The 23,487-nt window shown below is 41.4% G+C and overlaps 1 protein-coding gene across 3 annotated transcripts in view; it reads right to left on the reverse strand.

Moving 5' to 3' along the window:
* Positions 1 to 219: 219 nt before the first annotated feature.
* BUB1B (BUB1 mitotic checkpoint serine/threonine kinase B) overlaps positions 220 to 23,487 on the reverse strand; it is a 28,203-nt gene continuing 4,935 nt past the window's right edge. For 2 of the 3 annotated variants that reach the window (XM_048486668.1, XM_048486669.1), the window contains exons 8-23: positions 22,691 to 22,785; positions 17,216 to 17,442; positions 16,475 to 16,542; positions 16,116 to 16,258; positions 15,841 to 15,890; positions 14,070 to 14,154; positions 13,357 to 13,459; positions 12,548 to 12,822; positions 11,845 to 12,002; positions 11,499 to 11,642; positions 9,243 to 9,355; positions 8,597 to 8,758; positions 7,768 to 7,910; positions 5,740 to 5,911; positions 5,443 to 5,549; positions 220 to 708 (exon numbers count right to left, since the gene is read on the reverse strand). In XM_048486668.1, coding sequence (XP_048342625.1) covers positions 519 to 708; positions 5,443 to 5,549; positions 5,740 to 5,911; positions 7,768 to 7,910; positions 8,597 to 8,758; positions 9,243 to 9,355; positions 11,499 to 11,642; positions 11,845 to 12,002; positions 12,548 to 12,822; positions 13,357 to 13,459; positions 14,070 to 14,154; positions 15,841 to 15,890; positions 16,116 to 16,258; positions 16,475 to 16,542; positions 17,216 to 17,442; positions 22,691 to 22,785 — 2,235 coding nt within the window. In that variant the 3' untranslated portion in view covers positions 220 to 518. The remainder of the gene's footprint in view (positions 709 to 5,442; positions 5,550 to 5,739; positions 5,912 to 7,767; positions 7,911 to 8,596; positions 8,759 to 9,242; positions 9,356 to 11,498; positions 11,643 to 11,844; positions 12,003 to 12,547; positions 12,823 to 13,356; positions 13,460 to 14,069; positions 14,155 to 15,840; positions 15,891 to 16,115; positions 16,259 to 16,474; positions 16,543 to 17,215; positions 17,443 to 22,690; positions 22,786 to 23,487) is intronic. The other variant, XM_048486670.1, reaches the window with a different exon arrangement.

The raw sequence follows: 23,487 nt of genomic DNA on the forward strand, positions 1-23,487 counted from the left end.
TTGGGTAACAATGCTGACATGTGTCCACTTTCTCCCTTACCATACTTGCCATCACAACCCGGGTGTTCTCATCCTTGTTGTTTTTCATATAAACCATACACAATTTTAACTGGCATGCCTTTTCAAATGAAAATGACAATTCAAAATTAAAGTGAGAGCCACATGTGGCTACCAAAGCTTCATTCATCATTTAAAATCAATTTCAGAAACTAGGTGACACATGATTACAACATTTTTATTGAACAGTGAACTCCATATCACAGAGTGATCAATACTAAACGTTCAACAGCTATAATATGAAGATTTAATGGAACAGAAGTTCAGTGAAAGCAAATATTGACAGTACGTAGAATTAAGGTACCAGCAAGCATTTTCAAAAGTCATGAAGAAGGGATTGTAAATGTCATACCAATTCTTTATATACACAGAAGTGAAAGAATAAAAGCACCAAGTCCCAGCTCTTGGGAATCAGGCAGGGAAGAAGAGTAAAAAAACATTGAAAATGTGTTTGGTCTATTTCAAAAGGTGCTCTCAGTGTTGAAAAGGTCTTCCAGCTTTGCCAAAGAATCAGACAGGCGTTCTAGGAAAGAGCTGTCAAATGTACCTCTCAATTCTTCTCTTAGTTCTCTTAGGAGAGGCACAGTAGACTTACCATTTGCATTCAGAAGTTCCACAAAGAACTTACTCCACAGATCACTGTCAATAGACCTAAAACCAAGAGAAAAGCCATTCTCACTGAGAATATTGTGCATGAGTGTTCTTGCTTAAATCCCAAGTAATATACACATGTAGTAAAGTGTCTCAAATGTCCAATTTAGCTTCTAGGACATCCACACTGGTCACTAAACTTAGTACTAAGCTGTTGAGAATCTTATGCAAACATTAGTTTACAAAAAAGGTATCGCTTAATATGTGCATGTGTACAGATATTGGATTCTGAGCCTTGAACTGGTATCCATTACGCTCTGCTTATTCAACAGAAAGTTTCCTTCCTCACACAAAATTTCCCTAATGCTATAGAAGGATCACCACCTTGACCTCAGGAAAAAATGGTAACATTGAACAGAAACATTCACAAGTGAAAGTTATTTCTCATTTGAACAAGACTGTGGGTCTGCTCTTCTGCGTACTAAAGTATTACTCATTGACTCTTCAGGAAATATCACCCAAGACCAGGGATTATAATTCAGTCACAAAGTCCCATGTAGCCCAAATATAGTTGTATCTTACTACAGTGGTGGCGAACTTTTGGCACTCCAGATGTTATGGACTACAATTCCCATCAGCCCCAGGCAGGGGCTGATGGGAATTGTAGTCCACAACATCTGGAGTGCCAAAGGTTCACCACCACGGCCTTACTGAATTTGTGCTGTCCAAGGCAGAAAGGAGAGTTACCTGAAACTGCCTTAGTCAAATTTGTCTGGCTAGAAGGAAATCTTCCATCTGTGTTATTTAAGGATCACTTTAAGAACAAGTTCCTACGCATAAAATATATCTGGCAGAGATATTTTTGCAATATACTGAACATTCTCATTGGTGTAAGCAAGCACAGAATATACTGTAAGACGTCATTCTTCGGTATTCTGGCTTTAGGCTGCCTACAAATCCTTCACACCCACATGATGAGCCAACTCCATGAAATACTGTTGCTGACGCAGATCTATCTATTTTAAGCTTTAAAATGAATAAGTGTAATAGATCATTTTCTGGGAATTTTCCAACTTGCTCAAATACAATGTTTTCACAGCAGAAGTGTACAGGCCAGTCTTCTTCAATGTGTATGAAACATTCTCTTGACTCTACAAAACATGGAACATGTCAAGAGCCTCTTGAAAAAAGCTATTTTCGATTTTTCTGCATTTATCATTAATCCGACATTTACTCAGTAGGAACCAAAACTGGCTAGTATATATTTCAGACCAACAGACATGTGGAATAATGCCGTATGATTTTCATAAAGTAGAAATGACTGACCTTGTTGGTTCAAATGGATGTGTGATAAATGGGTCCTCAAACAGCTTTGACAATAACCTTAATATATAAACTAAATAAATAGCAGGATAAGAGGGGACCTTGTTGATCATTAAAGTCAGAATAGTCTGTGGTCTGGCCTTCCAAACTGCATCTACTTTTAACTTCAGTACCTTGATACAGTTTAATCAGAAACCATAACAAGCATCTACTAATCATAGTTCCCTTTAGTTTCCCTCCGTCTACTTCTAGAAATACTATAAAAGGATAAGTGCAAATCTATAAAAGCTACATCTATAAAAAAAAGATGAAACAACATAAAACTACAGACAAATAGGCAAACGTTACTCAGTGGACTATGCTTCATGTCAACCTGAGCTCTCCTGAAGTAAAAAAATTGGTGTGCTGCAGATACAAAGAAGTTCCATTGAGCTTTTTCAGTCTGATTAATTTTCTTTATGACATCTGAAGCAATCGTTCCATGTGACATGGGGTAATCTTACAAAAACAAATTCTGGAATCAGACAATTTTAAAACATTTGTATCTCACCTTTTGTCTGAACAGCAAAAGGTGACATCCACAATGTTTACCCTGTGAAGTAGGTAGGTCACGACTATCACTGAATTGCTCAAATCCCCAAGCTGCTTCATAAATAAACAAGATTTCAATGAGGGAGAGCCATTTAAATGAGAGCCAGCATGGTGTAGTGGTTAAGAGCAGCAAACTCTAATTTGGAGAACTGGGTTTGATCCCCCACTCCTCCACATGAAGCCTGCAGTGCCCTTGAACTTGCCAGTTCCTCAGAACTCTAATTTTTAGCTAACTTCACAAGGGGTCTGTTGTGTGGAGAGAAAGGGAAGGAGTTTGTAATCCACTTTGAGACTCCTTACAGGAAAGGCAGGCTATAAACTCTTCTCCTTCATCTGTATTCAAGTCCAGCACTCTTACCCAGTACTACATACCAACTGTCCAATGAACCTCAAGATTTCACTTGTTTTGCAAAGACTGGCCTCAGCCATCCTAGCCCAATGTAGCTAAAGTTCCACTGCTATCTGCCCAGCCTATTTATTAAAGTCCTTTAGTCAATGAGGCTATTGAGTTAGTGGCCAATTATGTCCAACGTGTTTAGTGCCGAAGGGGGCAATGTCCATCGCAGCAGGATTTCTTGCATGGACATAGTTTTTCAAGCCCCAGTTCCACTTTTCATTTTGTTCACAGCAAGTAAGACCACTTCTAGCATGATTTCAGTTTTTGCTTCACCACCAGAGCAGGAAGACTTGCCAGTGGACACATCTTTGTCCCAGACATCTTCTCTCGTCCATGGCCAGCCTTCCCACTCCTTTGCACGTCTTCCCCCTCGAGTGTCCCTCCCCCCATGCTGTTGGTTCTTTCCTGATTCCTAAGTGCACTGATTGAGAGATCAATCTGTTGTACGCACAGGGGTCGCAGGGAATTGGATGGGGAGCTACAACAGTTATTCAAAGGCGGGGATACAACAGTCCACAATAGCTTTATGGCTCATGGGGGCCAGGGAGGACACAGACACAACAGAAAGGCTACAGGATACTTTTTTTGTGGTCATCTGATTCACACACCCCTCCCCCCAAAAATAGAATACACAAATGCCAAGATATGTGATTTGGGCAAGAGAAAGAAAACAATTCAACAGAGTACTTTTTAAGACAACATAAAAAGATCCCTAAATCAAGCACAAAAGCAAAATATGGAAAGGGGAGGGGGGAAATAATAGGAAATACCCTGTTAGTGGTGGGGATTTGTTAAAAGGAACCCCCCCCCACCCGTTTAACACCTGTGTTCATTTTCTCCTCCACCAGCACAGTTTCAGTTGCCAGGTGCCTCGGAGCCTTCTCCCTTGCCCTACCCCTCCATGCTGCCAGTTCCTTCCTGCTTCTCTAAAATGCACGCATTGAGAGAATGTGAGATCAATCTTTCAATATAAAGTAACAACAGAGAGGGCTTTTTTCAAGGAACAGTACAAGCAGGTGTCCTTTTGGTCTCACCTCACCTCCCCCCGCTCTACTTCCTCCCTCCCTGATAGCTGGAAAGGCTTTCAAAACTTTATTTAGGCAAGACTATTTTAAAACAAGTCTCTCTCTTCTGTCACGACAAGGGTAAAGATACATAGAGAGTGTGTGTGCATGTAAGTGTGTGTGGAAGGGAAGGGAAGGGGGAGAGAATATCAGTTCTATGCCTGTAAAGCTGTCGATAGGCAGTTAAGAGAACTGGGAGAAAACCAGAGGCCCATTTGAGATCTGCCAGCAGCTGCAAAACACTGGGCTGCATCTTCGCACGCTAACAGAGAAACATGAGGAGAGCCCACTGCTCAGAGAATAGGCTTGAGGTAAGTGTTCCATGCATAATGGGCCATTGTTTTGTCTTCCTTTTTAGAGAAAATGTTTTAATATATAGAGATTTCTACATAGAGACTTCAGATATTTTTCAAAGATTGTGCTAAGATCTAAAGTATGGTTTGAAAGTACATAACTCCTCCTCCTTGCAACAGAAAAACAGGTTTGGATCTAGTCAGTATCCTCCAGAAAACCTATATACACATGATAGAAAAAAGTATACCGTATAAACTCGCATATAAGCCGAATTTTTCAGCCTTTTTTCAGGCTGAAAAATCCCCTCCCCCCCAACTTGACTTATACGCGGGTCACACACACCCCGCGTGGAGTCACAGCGCTTACTCATGCGTCACGAAGCCTCGTCCCCCTCTCTAACTCAGCTTTCTTTTTTGGAGGCTCTAAGTTTAAGTTCTATAGAATAGGCTGCCCTGAGCGGCAGCTTCCCTATAGACTGAAGAGCCTGCAAGAAAGAAAGCCAGCAGCTTCCCTGAAACCACGGCTTAAACTTAGAGCCTCCAAAAAAGAAAGCTGAGTTAGAGAGGGGGACGAGGCATTCTCTGCTTCGCCTTCTCCTGCCTTCAACCACTTTCCCTCTCCACAGACCCATGCGCGCCTGCCTCGCCCCTCCTTAAAAAGCCTCCCAAAGGCTTCTGGGGCGCTCCTTTCCTCCAGCTGTGGCTCCTTTGCCGGCTCAGCACCCTACCTCCTGATGGACCTTTCCCACCCTCGGCTTATACGCGAGTCAATAAAATGTCCCAGTTTTTTGAGGTAAAACTGGGTGCCTCGGCTTATATGCGGGTCGGCTTATACATGAGTATATACGGTACCTACAATTTTAATTACATTGTTAAAAGGACAGACGTCTTTGCTAGCACACTGTCACTAGAACCAACACAGACTACTTTTAAAGTATCTTCTTAAATCACCAATCTTCATGTGTCAAAGAGCACAAATTTTAACCAGGTGAAAATGTATGTAACTAACTGAAGAATACCTATCATTTCTACCACATGATGGTATCATCTCCACAACCAAGCATCTAAGAGACAACAATCAGTAAGGCAAAGAGCTAAAATAGCTGAACTGTTGTCCAGTACTTACTGGGACACATCTCTGTCAATTTTCCAGTAGCCTTCTTCCTGATGAACTTGCAGGCATTCCCTGAACAGCATAAAGTGGACTGTATTTGCAATGCCTATTAGGTCCACCTGAAAACATAACACACCAACCTTTATTGTACGAGATTTGTTAGAATTCTGTTTTCAGAACCACAGTTCATTCCAAAAATGTGGCACCAATTTCTGTATTGCTTCTGTATGAGAATTTCTGGTGTACATCTGCATGCTGAGGAGTACAGAGACACTCAGGGGCCACCTGTGGAATTTCCCCTTCTCTCACCTGGTAAGGAAGAGATTTTTCATTCAGGATCTCTTGCCCAGCCTGGGTCTGAACTACTGGAAAGCCTTTCAGAAAACTCATTCTTGGCTGTAGTTTCAGGTCCAGGCTGTGAGTGAAATCCACCACCTTCAGAGCATGGGGAGCCTTCGCACTGGCAAAGGAATTGTAGATTCTGTGGGAAAAAATGGATTAAACAAATTAAAGATGGATTAAACAATCTGTATAGTTTTATTGTATTCATACTGAGCCATGCAACTTTTCTTATTCAAGTGTTTGCATTTGTAAAAAGGCACTAAATGAGCTTTAAGTGGAAATAATTTATTGGAATTACAATTGTATTTTCAATGCTAGTACCTAAAAAAAAATTCAGATGAAGGGCTATGACTATGACAAAGTGCAGTTCTTGCACCTCATGCATTTCTTCATTAGATTATTCCAACACCTATTGTGCACTTTCCCCTTCTAGATAGTGGGATATTGCCCTCTGTTGACATAAATAAGAAGCACACCACTTCCTTTGCTATTCCAAAACCAACATTTCTTCAGTAACTGCGAAAGGGAAACATTGAATAATTCATACTTGTAGCACAAATGAGTTCTCAGTGACATGTTTCTGATCAAACCTTCCTGTGGGTCTTAGAAATAGGCTAGAACTAAAAACATGAAGGATATCACAGACTTTCCCCTAATTTGTTCTGAATTAGCTATAGCAATGTAAGAATATGCATTATGATTCCCTTTCTAACATCCATGCTTTCCATTCTCCAACATATAACTTGCATCAACATATAACTTGCACCAATTTAGAAATCACTAATCCACAGGTATTCATGTGCAGTCAATTTCGATTTCACTCAACAGGCACTTTAACAACTGACTCAAAGAGAACCTAATTGCCCCACGATTTGACCAATGTGAATCACCACTTGATCTTTTTGTAAAATTAATGAAGTCATGTTATCTATATTTGGCTGCCAGGAGAACTTGGGCCTCAAAGTCCCATAAGCAGAGCCAGAAGAAAGGGAGGCAACCCCATCAGATCCCTTTCGTGAAACTTGTGCCTTTAAAACTTGTTGCGAGATCAAATCTAATTTGGCCCCCCCAATTAGAAATACTTTTTAAAAGCAAGTCAAGAGTTTTTGAAATTAAAATCAACTCATTAGAAAAAAATTCCTGTCAAATGTATAAGTTGTCATATGTTGTTAAGTCTTTATTCTTATACGGAAGCTTTTGCAAACTTGGAATTAAAACCTCCTGTTTTCCTGGACCAGTTGCAAATAAACTTGTAGGTAAAACTCCCTCTGCAGGGCTAGAAAACATATCTACCATCTCCAGATTAGATTCCAATGGAGTAAATCTATTTGATAGGCCCTCAAGAAGCCTACACAGGAGAGCTACCAATAAAAACTGATCAATCTTGGTCTGCTTACAAGACTTCTGGCATGGAGAACAGGGAGAAGAAAGGTGCCGCTTCCTCAAGCTCTTCATTGTAAAAAAAGAGCCGTAAAACAATCAAATAAAGTGGTAACACAGTCAAACATGATTGCTGAAACCAAGCTAAAATGCCGAAGTCTGATAATACAAAAAAGATAAAATAGCTTTTAAAAAGACTTAAACAGCTAAATGCAAAAGTTGCAAAAGATTCATTACACTTCAAAAGTTCATTAAAACCTCAAAATAGGATAAAAAGCCTAAAAACGACATTTTAAATTTAAAAGCTTTAAGAAAAGTCACCGGCCTCTTAGCTGAGAAATGGGGCTGCAATATCTTTGCTCCAAGCTGGGAAACAAGTCAACAAGACCACCTCCAACTCTCCAAATGAGCCACCCCCACCCCCAAATCAGCCAGCAGGTCATCCAAACCTGGCAGTAACAAAATTCCAGGCTTCGCAGTAACAGACTTCTTTTGAAGGCAATAAAGCCGGAGAAAGAAAAGAGCTCATACATTTTGTTGCCTCCCGATCAACGCCATCTTGTTACCGAAATCACTAATCCAATTGCAAAAGGTTCAGGTTTCTGAAAAACCAACCTGTCTCCCAAGAATAACGTTGCTGGATGCACGTTTCCATGAACTATTTCTGCTGTGTGTAATTTTGCCACCACATCTAGGAGATGGTCAACAATCAGCAAGATCACTTCTTGTGGAATAACTGTACAGAGCTGGATCATGTCCTGAAAAGAAATGATTAGTATAAACTAGCATTGCAATATTCGCATTGGCTCCATGACCATATGATAAGTACTAATTGGGGCCAGAGAGATTGCTCTGAAATTTAAACTTGACCCTTTCCTCATTTAAGTAGTCTTTTTCAGTATTTGTGATTAAAAATCCTCAAGTGATTAAACAAACAGCAGAAACTTGACTTTGTATTTTAAACTCTTCCCCAAGTTATGCAGTGACACAAAAGTCTTAATATAGCCCCTTCTGCACATGCAGAACAATGCACTTTCAATGCACTTTGCAGCTGGATTTTACTGTGCGGAATAGCAAAATCCACTTTCAAAAATTGTGAAAGTGGATTGAAAGTGCATTATTCTGCATGTACAGAAAGGGCCAACACGTACAGAAATGTCAACATTCTACACAATGATTTCTCTTTGCCTTTTGAGCCACTCTTCCTTTAGGTGAGTGAAGTCCCTGGTTTGTGCACTGTAGATGTTCTGGGAAGGAGTATGACGTCATTTTGAACCAGCTCTACAAAATTAACTTTTTGTAGTATCAAGCTTAAAATAAGCATTCCTTTTGTATGTGTGTTTTAACAGTCTCAACACTGCCGAATATACACAGCAGAAGCCAATATTTTTGTTAGTATGCACCTCAATTCTCCCTGAATTATATTCTAACTGTCCATGCTGACCTGAAGAGTATAGCGATTTATCTCCTTATGTAGGGTCACACAGCCATTCTGGTATAAGAAACAAGTGCAACCGTCGCTGAAGCTCTGATCAAACTCAGCATCTAGTCGTTCTTGCAGTTGCAGTGTGATGTAAAAGTCCCAAGGCACCGGTTCAGAGTGCACCTAAACAAATTTTTTAAAAAACTGTCAAGTTTCCCATGGCCCAACCCTCACACATTATTCACAAACAGCTTTAAAAACTCTAACTCTGTTATACAGCAGAATATAATTTTGAAGTGTCAAGGCTGATCTCCACCACTAGGAAACCAAATCTAGGGACCAAATTGAACATTAGGCAGGAGATCTGTGATTGATCTTCCAAAACTTTAGGTAAAATGTACAAGCAGCTACAAGAGGGTCTGAATTTGTTAAATCATTACCTCTGACCTTTCCACTCAACAGAAGATAGCCTTATCCAACTGAATAAAGAGTTTTGTGAAGGAGGGTCTGCTGAGACAGGCTGAACCAGGCATCAAGAGAATGTTAGGGACTATCCAGAACAGAAGGTGGTGCAGCCTCTTTCCAGAAATACAACAAGTAGGTTTGGTGTATGCCTAGTGTGCATGAGGAAAAAGTTAAATAGTGGGCCATAAGAAAGATACAATACCTTTATTAAAAATGCATTTGAGGTCTCATGAAGCAAGTTGGCTGACACAGCAAAGAACATCTTGTCATCTTCACTGATAACATACTCACGAGTGATACTGTAAGTTTCATTGCCTGTTGAGGCAAGATTAAATCTGCTGTGATTGCTGGCAAGGATGCTTATTCAAAAGGATATAATGCATTAAGGCAGTTGTTTGGCTTACAAATTCTGTTTTGCTAACTTTCATGTTTCAAGCCTTGGATGGCCCTGTTCTTTCCTCAGTTGAGAGTCCAACTTGATCCCCAAACTCCTCTGAGATTTCAAGGGGTGCCATTCAAAATAAGGTGCAATGGAGATCCCCAAGACACATTTCAGAGAGCCCATCCTGCCTGCCATGCCCAGAGCACATTTCATCATGGAGGCAGGATGTCACTGGTATGCATAAAAGAGTTACACCCTGTTTCAAGGCATGCATAATACAATCATATTCGCAGCTTCATCAAACCAACATGGGCCATTTCCAGTTGACAGGAAAAGTCTCACCTCTAATATCCAGTCCACTTGGAAAACAATTTTAAAGAAAACATCAAGAAAACAATTTTGTCTTCATTTCAACCCCCCTCCCCTGGGGTCTTTGTCAATATGATTTTTAAAAAGCTAACCGATTATCTCATCTTGGAATGTCAGGTGTAATTTCCTAACTTTCCTGCTGAATTTTGATAGCAGTTACCTTAGGATTATCCAATCAAATTTAAACTTTACTCACTTTATCCAATCCAGATCTTGGGAACCAAGGCCCTTTCCTCAAGACGAAGAGTAACAGCCACTTCCTGGGGACGGGCAAAAAAATGGCGCTCCCAGGGAGCTGTTTGTACGGGGGGCACGGGTTGCATCGCGAGCCATACCGCCCTCGCTACTCACCACATGGCATGAAGCTGCTGTTTCCCGACCTCGCTTCCCCAGCGAAGTTTTTGGGAAACAGCGACTGGAAGGTGCCATTCCTCCTCCCCTTTCCCAAACGCCTCACCATGTCCTCCTGCCTCCGGCGCGTCGCACAGGCCAGGGGACATGCCTCCCCTGCCCTGTGACTTCCGAGCTGTCGCGCAGGGCAGGGGGGCGTGTCCCCTGGCCTGTGCGACGCGCCGGAGGCCGGAGGACACGGTGAGGCGTTTGGGGGACAGCGCAGCCTGTGCGGATGCTGCGCCGTCCTCCCCATCGTAACCAGGACCCCCATTGTGGCTGTGCGGAAATGGCCCAAGATTTCCATGTTGAGCTATGGAATTTTTTCCCCATTAAAAAAAATCAGCCCAGGTTAGTGGTAAGTGTGCCAGGTTTCCAAACTATCTGGATGCCCTTGAAACCACTTCGCAGGCTCCTCTCTCTCCTCCGTACTCTGCCCCTTTGACTTCTGCTGTATAGACTTCCTGTGATTCTCAAGCCTCTGACACTACTTGGGTCAGGTACTATTACCCCTCAGAACCTGTCCTTCCCTCCCTGTCCTTGTCTCTTCCCATCCTCTCCCCCATTCTTAGGTTTGGGTGCTTGTGTGTTAACTGGTTAAGGAAAGAGTGGCTTTATTGTGGGTTGTACTTGTGTAGTTGTATTCACAGTCTCAAAGGTTAGAGGCAATTTTGGTCTACCTTTCATTGTGTATCTGAGTGCTAGTAAACCATTTAGTTTGACTAGTCTCTGTTGCTCTTTCTCTTGGGAATACTGCACAGGAAGAAAACCTCTGTATACATGGACAAAAGATCTTTCACTTATCTGGATGCCAACTCTGTAACAAGCTAATTTCCCCCTCTTTTGGTCCAGTTTGGGTAACAGCCTATAGTGTGACCCTACATAAGATCAACTACACATTCCCACACAGGTTACTACATATACTAAGGTTCATACTCTACAAATGCCACATTAATTTGGCTGCATGAAAACTTCCAGTATTTCCCAGACGTGCTATGCAGTTGCAAGGGTGTTTCAAATTCGACTGCAGCCCAAGAACTATTTCAAGTTTGACATTCCATTAGCCTTATTAGATAATATAGTAGCAATTCCATTTGCTACGTTGCATAATAGCTCAAAATAAAAAGCAGTGATTCAAATTCAGGACCCTAGGACTCAAGCTCAGGTGAATACTTAAAAATGGCAATCACTCTACCTTCATCTCAGACACCATTCATCAACTCCAGCAAGAGGAACTTCCAATTTTGATACTTCGCATTATTTTGGCAGGTACCAGTGTATTGTGAAGGGGATCCCTGGAAAACAAACCATCCTTACCTATATCAACTTCTTTTTCTAATTCCATCCAAGGCATAGGCTGAGGCTCTAATTTAAAGTCAAGAGATTTTATCAGAAAGTCTAGAAGATTCTGCATGAGCTGTTTCCGTTGTTCCGTATACTGCGATCCCTCTGTAGAGCTGTCTGGAAATAAAGTATCAAAAAGTTGCTACAGAGGCTCTGACTACTGATAAATATCTAGGTCAGAGATTTGCAACCTTTTCCAGTCTTCTCACATCTGTTGAATCTTTCAGTGACAATATTAAGAAACTTGTTCCATTTCAGGAAGACAATGGTTCCTCTAGAGTTTAGGTAAAGAACATATAGAAAGCAACTGTAAACTCACTAGAGAAATTTTCTGTGTTGCTGGTGAATTCATTGGTGCAACTATGAGCCAATTTCAGGTTCTCTGGAGTCTCATCAAATTTATTTGTGGAGATTTCTGTAGGGGATGCTGAAGATGCAGAAGATCCAATATCTTCTTGGCTTGCTTCCATAATTGGACTAACAGCATGGAAGGGAAAGAAAATTAAGTTTGTTGAACACATCATTCAGGAGCACTTTTTCCGCAACAGTTTTAAGTTATTCTTTTAGAGGGCTATTTAAACATCTATATGTCATAGCAAGGAATTATTTAGACCATTTCTGGTTTTCCTGAAGTATTCCTTAAAGCTGTGTTACAACACAGAACCAGAACTTCCTCTGATGCTGCTCTTTAGGATGAGATTCTGAATAGACTTAGCCTTGCATGCACCTATTCTAATCTTATCTCTAAATTACTGTAGTCCCTTCTCCCCAATGTGCCAATTTAGAATTAGGAGATTTTAAAGATTTATTTTAATTAACATGCTGATCATTCAAATATTGTTCCACATCTAGAGTTATGAGAAGACAATTTGATTTGACGAGCCCAAAATAGTTATATTTCGCTGCACGGTTTTCAGCGCAGTTGGTAGACTGGCAAAATACTGAAGCCATTATGCAAGCATATAGAGACAAGAAATACATGCATCACACTGGATATTTAAAATACTACTTTCTTCAGTTACCTCAGTTTTTTTACATACAGGGCTTCGGCATACTGATTCTCATTAACAATTGTGTGCTGGCTCAGAGATGCTGCCTGAGGTTCTGGACATGCTTCCTTTGGCTCATCATCAGGACAACTTCTCTGTTCTGTTACCCCATGGAAAGGTGTTGAAGCAATGTGAGCAGCCATAACGAAGTCACAAGTATCTTCAGGGGTGGGGCAGAAGGTTTTGTTTCTATGTGAGGCTGTAACAATCAGATCTTCACTCAGAGGCTCAATTCCATGAAGCTCATCCTAGAAAAATCAGACCAAACCAGCTCAACCCCAGCGATAGCCATTTGTGTTTCAGATTTGCTTGTGTAAAATTCAGTCAACTGAACTGCATGAAGATATATCTAAAGCATACATCTGAAAGTTTTCTAAGATTAAAGAAGTCTCAGATCATCACAAATTCAAATAGAATTAACATGAAAGGGATAATCCTTCTCAACTTTTCACTTACAAATAAATCTATGAAACCTTCCCCAAATATAATATTATTTGGTATGGCTACTACAAACCAGGAAAAAATGCTCCAAGTGACCAAATCCAGCCATAGGCTGATGTAGAGGTCTTAAAGGTACGCAGGAACCCTCTCATATACTACTGCAGACAAAAGTGTATGATTTTTAGAGATATATATTTGGACAGAAGATATGTGCACATGTCTGGCATTTGTCTCCACAGTAATGCATAAAGTGCACGATCACAACTAAACTTCATTCTCAAAGATACACCAAAAAGACAGCAGAATCTTAGTCCCCCAATACACAGTTTTGAAAAACTTACAGAATGTTCAGGAGGTATGTTTTCTTTAGCAGTGATACTTTCCGAAGATTTGCAAACAGCAAGAGGACGTTTGGCACATACCAGTGGCGGACGAGTAGAAAGACTAAGATGAAAGACAATTATTGTTTTTCAGTGAGATTTGGTACAGCTGATTCAGTACAAGAATTGTACAGAATGAACACAGCATAGTGGTTAAGATGGTCAGACAGTGGTGGTGAACCTATGGCACTCCAGATGTTCATGGACTACAATTCCCATCAGCCCCTGCCAGCCTGGCCAGTTGACCATGCTGGCAGGGGCTGATGGGAATTGTAGTCCATGGACATCTGGAGTGCCATAGGTTCGCCACCACGGGACTAGGACCTGGGAGATTCAGATTCCAATCCTCACTGCCAAGAAAGCTGAATAGTGATCTTGGGCAAGTCACACTCTCTCAGTCTAATCTACCTTCACAGGATGTTACTAAGATGATAAATTAGAAGAGGAGGGAGCAAGGCTGTAAACAACTTTTTGTTAGGGAGAAAACGCAGACAATAAATATCTTTAAAAGTTTCTGAGGATTACATTATGACAAATAATGCTACAAGAAACTGAACCAAAAAGGCAGTCCCTGACTATGATATGTAACAGAATAACGGATATTCTCCCCTCCTCCCAAAAAAGAATTGAGGGCATTCACTGTAATCATGTGGACTTACATTATTTATATTTACCTGACATTCTGGTTTTCTGAAGCAGATGACTCATCAAATATGGAGAAAGGCACCGAGGGAATCACTGAAGGAAGAATATCAGAATCTGGAACACAAAGCCAATAGTTCGTACATACCGTATATACTCGTGCATAAATCGAGTCAGCTGTATTTTAAAAAATATTTTAGGGTTTTTACTTTGTCGGCCACCAGGGGGCACAGTTTTTAGGCTAGCGGAATCAAAATTTCAGGATATCATCAGGTGACACTCCTGATGATACCAGCCAGGTTTGGTAAAGTTTGGTTCAAGGGGTCCAAAGTTATGGACCCCCAAAGAGGGTGTCCCATCCCCCCTTGTTTCCAATGGGAGCTAATAGTAGATGGGGCTACATTTTGAGGGCCCATAACTTTGGACCCCTTGAACCAAACTTCACCAAACCTGGGTGGCATCATCAGGATAATCTCTTGCTTATACCAGCCAGGTTTGGCAATGTTTGGTTTAGGGGGTCCAAAGTTATGGACCCCCAAAGGGGGTGTCCCATCCCCCATTGTTTCCAATGGGAGCTAATAGTAGATTGGGCTACCCTTTTGAGGGTCCATAACTTTGGGCCCCCTGAACCAAACTTCACCAAACCTGGGTGGTATCATCATCAGAGGGATGCTCTCCTAAAAGATACTCTTGAAATGTTGGTACTACAAGTAACATGAACATTCACTCCTGGACCAAAAATCCAGTTTTGAAGGATTTTAACTCTTGTGTTTTAGCTTGGTTGCTGGTTGAACTAAGGTTTTTGTACTTTTAAAGTTACTGTTGAGACCATATTGTTTTTGATGACTCCCTTTTCCACTTACAGAGCTAGTTTACTATTTTTCTTTGAAATAAATATTCAAAAACATTTAACCTACTGATGCCTCAATTAATGTAATTTTATTGGTATCCATTTTTATTTTTTAAATTTACCAGTAGTTGCTGCATTTCCCACCCTCGACTTATACATGAGTCAATAAGTTTTCCCAGTTTTTTGTGGTAAAATTAGGTGCCTCGACTTATATGCGGGTCGACTTATACACGAATATATATGGTAGTTATTTGAAATGCTACAACTTAAAGAGGCATTTTACAAAGGTTCTGTTGAATTAAAATCCGTCGAGTTCTAGTGCCTCATGTACAGTCACAGATCAGCGCAAGATTTGGTATGAATCTATCCACATTCTATTTGTAAAGGCACAGGGGATTCATATACATGTTCTAGTGTTGTGGACAGAGCAGGGAACAGGAACCATACAGTGCTACTTAAAAGTTTGTCACATGGCACCAGCCAATCACATGCAACTGTCAACTCCCTCAATTAGGTGCTACAATAATTTCCTACACCCATCTCCACATTTGACTCACTGGGAATCCCCTTGCATAGTTCACACAAAAGAGAAGTATTCTTTACAAGACTCTGGATCTGCACCTTATTTACTGAGTGACAGGGCAAGTATTTTACAGCTTGCTGACAGAGATCATACAAACCAATCATCCTGAATGGAACACACAATCAAGATGATGAGCATTATTAAGAAGTCATCAGGATTCTTACAGCAGGGGATCTTCGATAAAGGCCAAGAATTAAATAAAAGCTCAACCTGCCAATCAGATGGGGAAAGTAGTAATGTCCACAGCCAGTGATATCCCTACCTTAAAACAGCTTCAGTGGGGCTTTGGCTAGACTTCAAAAAGTTAGATTCATTCAAGTGAGCATTTAAGGACTATCCTCAAGTAGGAATCAATGCAAATGGAACTTACCACTGAAACTCGATTTTCTGTGTTGATCGTTTTCATCCAATTCAAAATTGCTGTCAAAGTATAAGCAGTTTTTTGCTCAGATAAATGGAAAAACAGATACCGTACACTCAACCCCTCCCCACTTTGCAAAGTCTTCTGACGTAAAACAATAAATCTGACGTAAGTCTTCTGATGTAAATCTTCCAATGTAAACATTATAATTGCCCATTTTCAGAAAAAAAAAGTTTTATGTTATTTGCAAAATCATTTTCTCCCAAGCCAACCTTATACATTACCTGTTTAAAGAGAAACAATTGGGAAGAGGTCTCGCAAAAAGTGACACAGTATCTGTCAGCAAGGCCTGTCTCTGTGCCAGAGGAAGCTTCAGAACTTCCGGCTCATCAGAAATCACACCTACAGGCATCCGTGCCTCTATCTGCTGCGATAAATAAGGAAATAGAAAGCAGTCAATAAACCATGCTCCAAATGTACTGGACAGAAGTATGTTTCTAATACCTACTGAACAGTATCTGAGTAAGGTTACTGTGTGTCCTACACAGGTGTTAAAATTAGTATTACTTTGCAGGCAGGTAAGATGGTGGGATATTATCTGTGCATGTGGCTTCTGATCATGATTAGCTTGTTGCTGTCTTACCATCTTCTCCATCTCTTCAATTTGCCTTTGTAATTCAGCTTTCTTCTGCGCTATTGTCTGTAGTTCTTCTGTACCAAAGGGAAGGCAAGACACCATAAATTATTCATAATAAAACTGTGACAACTTCTCCTAGAGTGGGCTATTTTGAGAACAGAACTACAAGCTATCAGAAATACAAGGATGTCGCTGCAAACAGTAGCCCCCAGTTGTCACCTCCCCACTATGCAACTAGACATCCTCAATATTATGTTCTAACCACACTGCATGGCCACTTTCAGGGGCAATCTTGGGTGCTTCATAATGCATACTTCTGCCCTAAAGCAAAACCAAATCATAATGTTACAACACATCAACACTCATAGTATTGGTAAACTGAACAAATAATTACTGTGAACCATTTGAAAAGCCACTTTCCCTGACTGATCAGCCGTTACCATCTTCCACCACTAATGTTTGTTAACCCTACAAGGTGACCTGAATTGATAGCAGGCAAATACTGCCACCTATGCAGTTGGACTAACAAATAAACTAAAAATTAAAGCTAGCTCATGCAAGGTTAGAGGAGACTTCTTTGAGGAGTTCTGTCATTCTGTGATGAAAACATGGAATCTGCTTGAGTTATAATTCCAAAGTATTATATTAGATATATTTTCAAATGTAAGTGACTCTTACTGTTTTAACCATTATAAACTGAGACACTCTAAATAATACTCAGATTTTTCAATTTTTGCCTAAACATACCTTCTGTTTTCCTTCTTGCTTTTTTTCTGTAAATTTCGGCTCTGATTTCCTCCAAAGAGAACTCCTCAACACCAGCATATACTCTCTCTTTGCAGTACATTGGCTGTTCCTTCTTTTCCTGACCATCTTGCTGATGACTTTGCACACGATGTAGTGGATCTTCCTCCTTCCCTGGCTTTCGAGCGCTTAACACACTATTTATGCTAGATTCTATTTTACAGGGAGTCCTGAAAAAACAAGCAATAAATGTGAATAAGAAGAGAACAGAACATAGATAGTTAACCTGGCACTACAACAGTGATTGCGAACCTATGGCACGGGTGCCAGAGGTGGCACTCGGAGTCCTCTCTGTGGGCACACACACACAGAGTTTGCGGAAAATCAACACCCCCCCCCCACACATCTAGGCTGGCCTGGGCCACTGAGCACGATGTGCACACACCGCAGTGAGCAGGGAGGACTCAGCTGGCGGGCCTGGTGCCTGTGCTCTGGGTGGCTGCTGCCCGAGGGGGTGGGGCGCAGAGGAGGCAGAGATGCTAGAGAGGCACAGAGCAGTGTGCATGGGACTTGCTGAAGGCTAGAGCAGCCTGTCCCCTGCTCGAGCGGGTGGGATGGAGGAAGAGGGAGCCAACCAGTTTTTTCTAAACTAAAACCTCAACATTCAGGTTAAATTGCCGGGTTGGCACTTTGCGATAAATAAGTGGGGTTTGGGTTGCAATTTGGGCACTCAGTCTCAAAAAGGTTCGCCATCACTGCACTACAAGCTACTAGTCATCAGAAAATGATTTAGTTTTTACATGTGTTTTTTTAAAACATGGAATGGAACCAGCAAAGTCTAATCTCTAATTAAATGCAATGGTACTGCAGCTGTCTAAAACAGATCAGGAGAAAATTAGAAATAAAATTGCATATGCAAACAACTAATTAAATCAAATCAAGCCTGAATGTCCCTAGAAACTAAAATGACTAGAATGAGGCTATTGTAGTTTGGTTACATTATGAGTAGACAAGACTCACTGGAAAAGTCAATAATATTAGGAAAAGCTGAAGGCAGAAGAAAAAGAAGAATCATAGAATCATAGTTGGAAGAGACCCCAACACAAGGAAGACCCAACACAAGATGGACTGACTCAGTGGTAGGATTCAAATAATTTAACAACTGGTTGTTTACAAGCACCATTTTAACAACCGGTTCTGCTGAAGTGGTGTGAACCTGCTGAATCCCACCACTGGATTGACTCTATAAGAGAAACCACAGTCCTCAGTTTGCAAGACCTGAGCAAGGCTGTTAACAATAAGATGCTTTGTAGGACACTTCACAGAGTCGCCATGATTCCCAAGTGAATTTATTTATTCATGTAACACCACCAACTACATTAGTTTTCACTTTTAATATTAAAGATTTGCATTATGAGCAACAGCCATAAACCTGTTTAAGTCTATCTAGATTTTGCTACTTTCTAGCAAAGAAAACGCTACAGAATATAGAGAATTTATTGGAATACTTTAAACACAAACCCTATTAAGTGAAGCAAGAAACAGTTTCCAGGCAATATTTGTTTCATTAAGCATGCTATGGACAGGAGACAAGAATGTAACAGCAGTAGAAAGCAGAAATGAATGAGATACAGCAGTGTGTGTGTGTGTGTGGGGGGGGGATATATTTTGTTTGGGAAAAGACAGTGAAACAACATACTTTTCATCTTTACAAAAACTAAAGGAAAGTCACGGGAGATTTTACTAGACCTATAACTAAACTACTTCTTAAATAAGAAGGCCTATGCCTTCCTCTACAAGAATCAAAACAGAACTCTTGAAAGGCACTGAAATAATGCAACATATAATTCAATATGTACCAATATGCATTTTCAGGCACTTTTGTTTGATATGTACTTCAGTTTTCCCAGATTCCCCTTAATAAGAGAGACCTTTCCCTGAGAGGTGACAATCCTTGCTCTCAGATTACATCCTGTGTAAAATCTTGGAGACATTCACACACAAAAACCCCATGACGATGCAGAAGGTGATGGGTCTTTTGTTGTGCACATTTCCAGGCTGAAGAGCTGAGGAAGAGATTAAGAGGTCTGCCCAAATGCTGAAGGCACAAGTGGGGCAAAACTGATACCTCAGCTGATGCTGAAGCACCGGAGGATCATCCTCAGGCAATCCCAGCAGACTACCACAACTCCCATGTCTAAAGTGATGATGGCTTGTCCCAGTGTGATTCTGGACAGGTGAGCAGCAAAGAACCAGCCCTGAAAGGAGCTTTAGCTATTTTTCTCTGTGTTGCCTCTTCAAGAAACTCTGATGCTGCAGATGTCTTCTTAACTGCCTTAGTAAATTGCTGGAAGAAACTAACCTTAAAGCCCCCAGTTAACTAGGTGGTCTCTTTCTCATTCCTTTTGAGATGGAGCTGGCTACGTGAATCTTGCCTGAAGTGGCAGGGCTTTCTGACGGGGGAAGGTGCACCTTCTACTGGTCCTTTTGGAGATCAGCTTAATTTGCATAAACCCTACCTTGGAGGGAGTAGAAGGAGTCGCCCAGAGGATGATTTCCCTCCACTAGAGGAAAAGTTTTTTTTTTTACACAACAAGATGATTTGTCTATTGTTGCACATTCTAGTTCTAATTCTTTCTAAAAGGGAAATTTCTCAAAGATGAGGGGGATAGTGCGCAGGAAGCTGAAAGGGAAAATCAAGAGAGTCAAAAATGTCCAAGGTGCTTGGAGGTTATTTAAAAACACAGTCTTAAAAGCTCAGCTGGAATGTGTTCCGCAGGTTAGGAAAGGCAGCGCCCAGTCCAAAAGAAAGCCACCATGGTTAACAAGGGAGGTTGAGGAAATTATTAGGAAAAAAAAGATGTCTTTTAGAAAATGGAAGTCCAACTTAACTGATAAAGAATACCAGAGAGAACACAAATGGTGGCAAAAGAGAAGCAAGTTAGCTGTAAGGGTGGCAAAAAAGGATTATGAGGAACGCATGGCTGCGAACATCAAGACTAGCAACAAACAGTTCTTCAAGTACATCAGAAGCAGGAAGCCAGCTAGGGAAGCGGTAGGCCCATTAGATGACAAGGCTGTTCAAAGCGCGGTGTGCTAAAAGATGACAGGGGAGATTGCGGTAGAGAAGCTGAATGTGAATTCTTTGCATCTGGTCTTCCACCCTAAGAGGAGGTGAGGAAAATTCTGCACCTGAACTCCGAGGCTTCTTAGGAAGTGAATCTGAGGAATAGAGAAGGCTTAGCGTGGTAGACAAGGAAGAAGTTCCTGGCAGCCATTGATAAACTCAAAATGCTACTTAAATCCCCTGGCCCAGATTTTGCATCGGCGATCCAAGAGTTCTTAAAGAGCTCAAGCATGAAATTGCTGGATGTTCTCATGATTAATATGCGTAACTTATCCCTGAAATCAGGGCTCCATCCCTGAAGACTGGAGAATGATGGCCAATGTCACACCAATCTTTAAAGAAAAGGGTCATTAGGTCCCCGGGAACCTGGGAAATTACAGGCCAGTCAGTTTGACATCTGTTCCTGGTAAATTAGTAGAATCTATCGATTAAAGATAAAATTATTAAACATGTAGAAAGCGCAAGACCATGCTGAGGAAGCGAGTCAGCAATGGCTTTTGTAGAGGAAACGCAAGTCCCTAAGTCTCGGCAAACTTACTGTAGAGTTCTTTGAGGGTGTAAACAGACATGATGCGATAAGGGGGAACCAGTGGACATTGTCTACTTGGATTTCCAAAAGGCTTCTTTGACAAAGTTCCTCACCAGTGAGACTGTTGATAAAAACTCAGCAATGAAGGCTGAATAAGAGGGGTCACTCCTATGGATTAAAAACTTGGTTGATGCAAACAGGAAACAAAGGGTTGGGTATAAATGGGAAGTTCTCACAATGGAGAGATGTAGGGAGTGGTGTCCCCAAGGATCCGTTTTGGACCAGCGCTCTTCTAACTTATTCATAAATGACCTGGAAGTAGGGTGGGTAGCGTAGTGGCCAAGTTTGCAGATGATACCAAATTATGTAGGGTGGTGAGAACCACAAAGGATTGCGAAAGAGCTCCAAGTGGACCTTGATAGGAGAATTGGGTGGAGTGGGCTACAGCTGAAATGGCAAAATGCAGTTCAAATGGCTAAATGTAAAGAGTGATGCACATAGGGGCAAAAAATCCAAACTTCACATATTACTGCAGCTACAGGGGTCCAGTGCTATCAGTCACAGACTCAGGAGGAAAGGGATTTGAAGCGTCTTAGTTGATAGTTCCATGGGAATGTCAACTCGGAATGCATGCCGCAGCTGTGAAAAAAGGCAAACTCTATGCGCTGCTGGGATAATTAGGGAAAGGAGTTGATAATAAAACTACAAGGATTGTCATGCCCTTATAACAAAGCCGTCAGGTGCTGACAGCACTTCCAGGTACTGTGTTCAGTTCTGGTCGCCGCACATCTCAAAAAGGATATCGAAGAGATAGAGAAAAAGTGCAGAGAAGGGCAAGCGAGGATGATTGAGGGGACTCGGAGCGCCTTCCTTATGAGGAGAGGCTGCAGCCGCTTTGGGACTCTTTACGTTTGGAGAGGAGAGGCGTCTGAGGGGGGATATGATTGAAAGTCTATAAAATTATGCATGGGGTAGAAAATGTTGACAAGAGAGACATTTTTCTCTCTTCCTCACAATACCAGGAACCAGGGGGGGCATTCATTGAAAATGCTGGGGGGGAAGAATTAGGACTAATAGAAAGGAAAACACTTCTTCACGCAACGTGTGATTGGTGTTTCGGAATATGCTGCCACAGGAGGTGGCGATGTTTCAATAACCTGGATAGCAGAGTTTAAAGGGCTTGGACAGATTTTGTATGGAGGAGAGAAGTCAATCTATGGCTACCAATCTTGATCCTCCTTGATCTCAGATTGCAAATGCCTTTAGCAGACCAAGGTGCAAGTCAGGAGCAGCAGCAGCAGCAGAAGGCCATTGCTTTCACATCCTGCACAGATGAGCTCCCAAAGGCACCTGGTGGGCCACTGCGAGTAGCAGAATGCTGGACTGGATGGACTCTGGTCTGATCCAGCAGGCTAGTTCTTGTGTTCTTGTGTTTCTTGGCAATTGTGTGTATTAATTATTTGGGGTAGTCTTTTATATCAACAAACTTTAATATAAAGGTGCTGTAGAGACTGCTAGGGCAGCCTAGTCCTTCACAGATGTTATGACAAAAGCCTTTGCTTGACCACACTTTTCCATGATTCAGCCAATTGGCCATGCTGGCAGGGGCTGATGGGAATTGTAGTCCTTGAACATCTGGAAAGCCACAGGTTGCAGACCCCTGGGCTAGACAAAAGTAGTAAGACACAAAGCCACAAACATTATACCAGGAGGGGAAAAAAACTAAAATAGCTTGGATGCCACATTGCTGTTTTTGAAGTAATTTTGAACATTCATTTTCCCTTCTTAGTTAATCAACAGGCTGAGGAACAAAAAAACTTACACTGTTTGGCCCTGTGCTGACTCTTCAACATATGGAGTAAAATTAGGGAGGACAGCAGGAGCCGCAGTACTGGAGTCTATGTTGTTTCGAGGACGCTGAAAGAGAATACACTCAGCATCTTATTTAATTTATTTATTATTTCACATTTTTATCCCACCCTATCAGGAAAGGCTTAGGACAGGTTACAACAATTAGACAACATAGAATTTTAAAGACAACACTACCATTAACAATACAAAATGCCTATAAAATACCTATTGTTAAAACAATAAATTAATAAATAATATATAAAAATAGATGGCATTTTATGAAACCTCCTCACATTGCCAGCCTTTACCTGTTGCTTCAGTCCACTACTCCATATAGCAGTGGTGGCGAACCTATGGCACAGGTGCCAGAGGTGGCACTCAGAGCCCTCTCTGTGGGCACGCGCAAACAGAGTCCCCCCATACACATCTAGGCTGACTTGGGCTCGATTATTAGCATTAAACTTAAGACCTAGTTTTGGGGAAGCAGTGTAGGTAACCCTGTTAAGCGCTGTTAAATCCCACTGATTTTCATGGGAAGAAAAGCGCTGTTAAATCCCACTGATTTTCATGGGAAGAACTAAAGCGCAATCCTTTTCCTGGGAGTAAGCTCGGTTGCTGGCAGTGGGGCTTGCTTCTGAGTAAACCCTCCTAGGGTTGTGATTCACCTGTTGGAAGAGTTGCACAGTTGCTTCAAAGCAAAGCCACCAACTACCACCAAGCTTACTCCCGAGTAACGCACGCCTTGGAGCCAACTGTTTTTTCTAAACT

The sequence above is a fragment of the Sphaerodactylus townsendi genome, linkage group LG02 (assembly GCF_021028975.2).
Source record: "Sphaerodactylus townsendi isolate TG3544 linkage group LG02, MPM_Stown_v2.3, whole genome shotgun sequence".
Taxonomy (NCBI): Eukaryota; Metazoa; Chordata; class Lepidosauria; order Squamata; family Sphaerodactylidae; genus Sphaerodactylus; species Sphaerodactylus townsendi.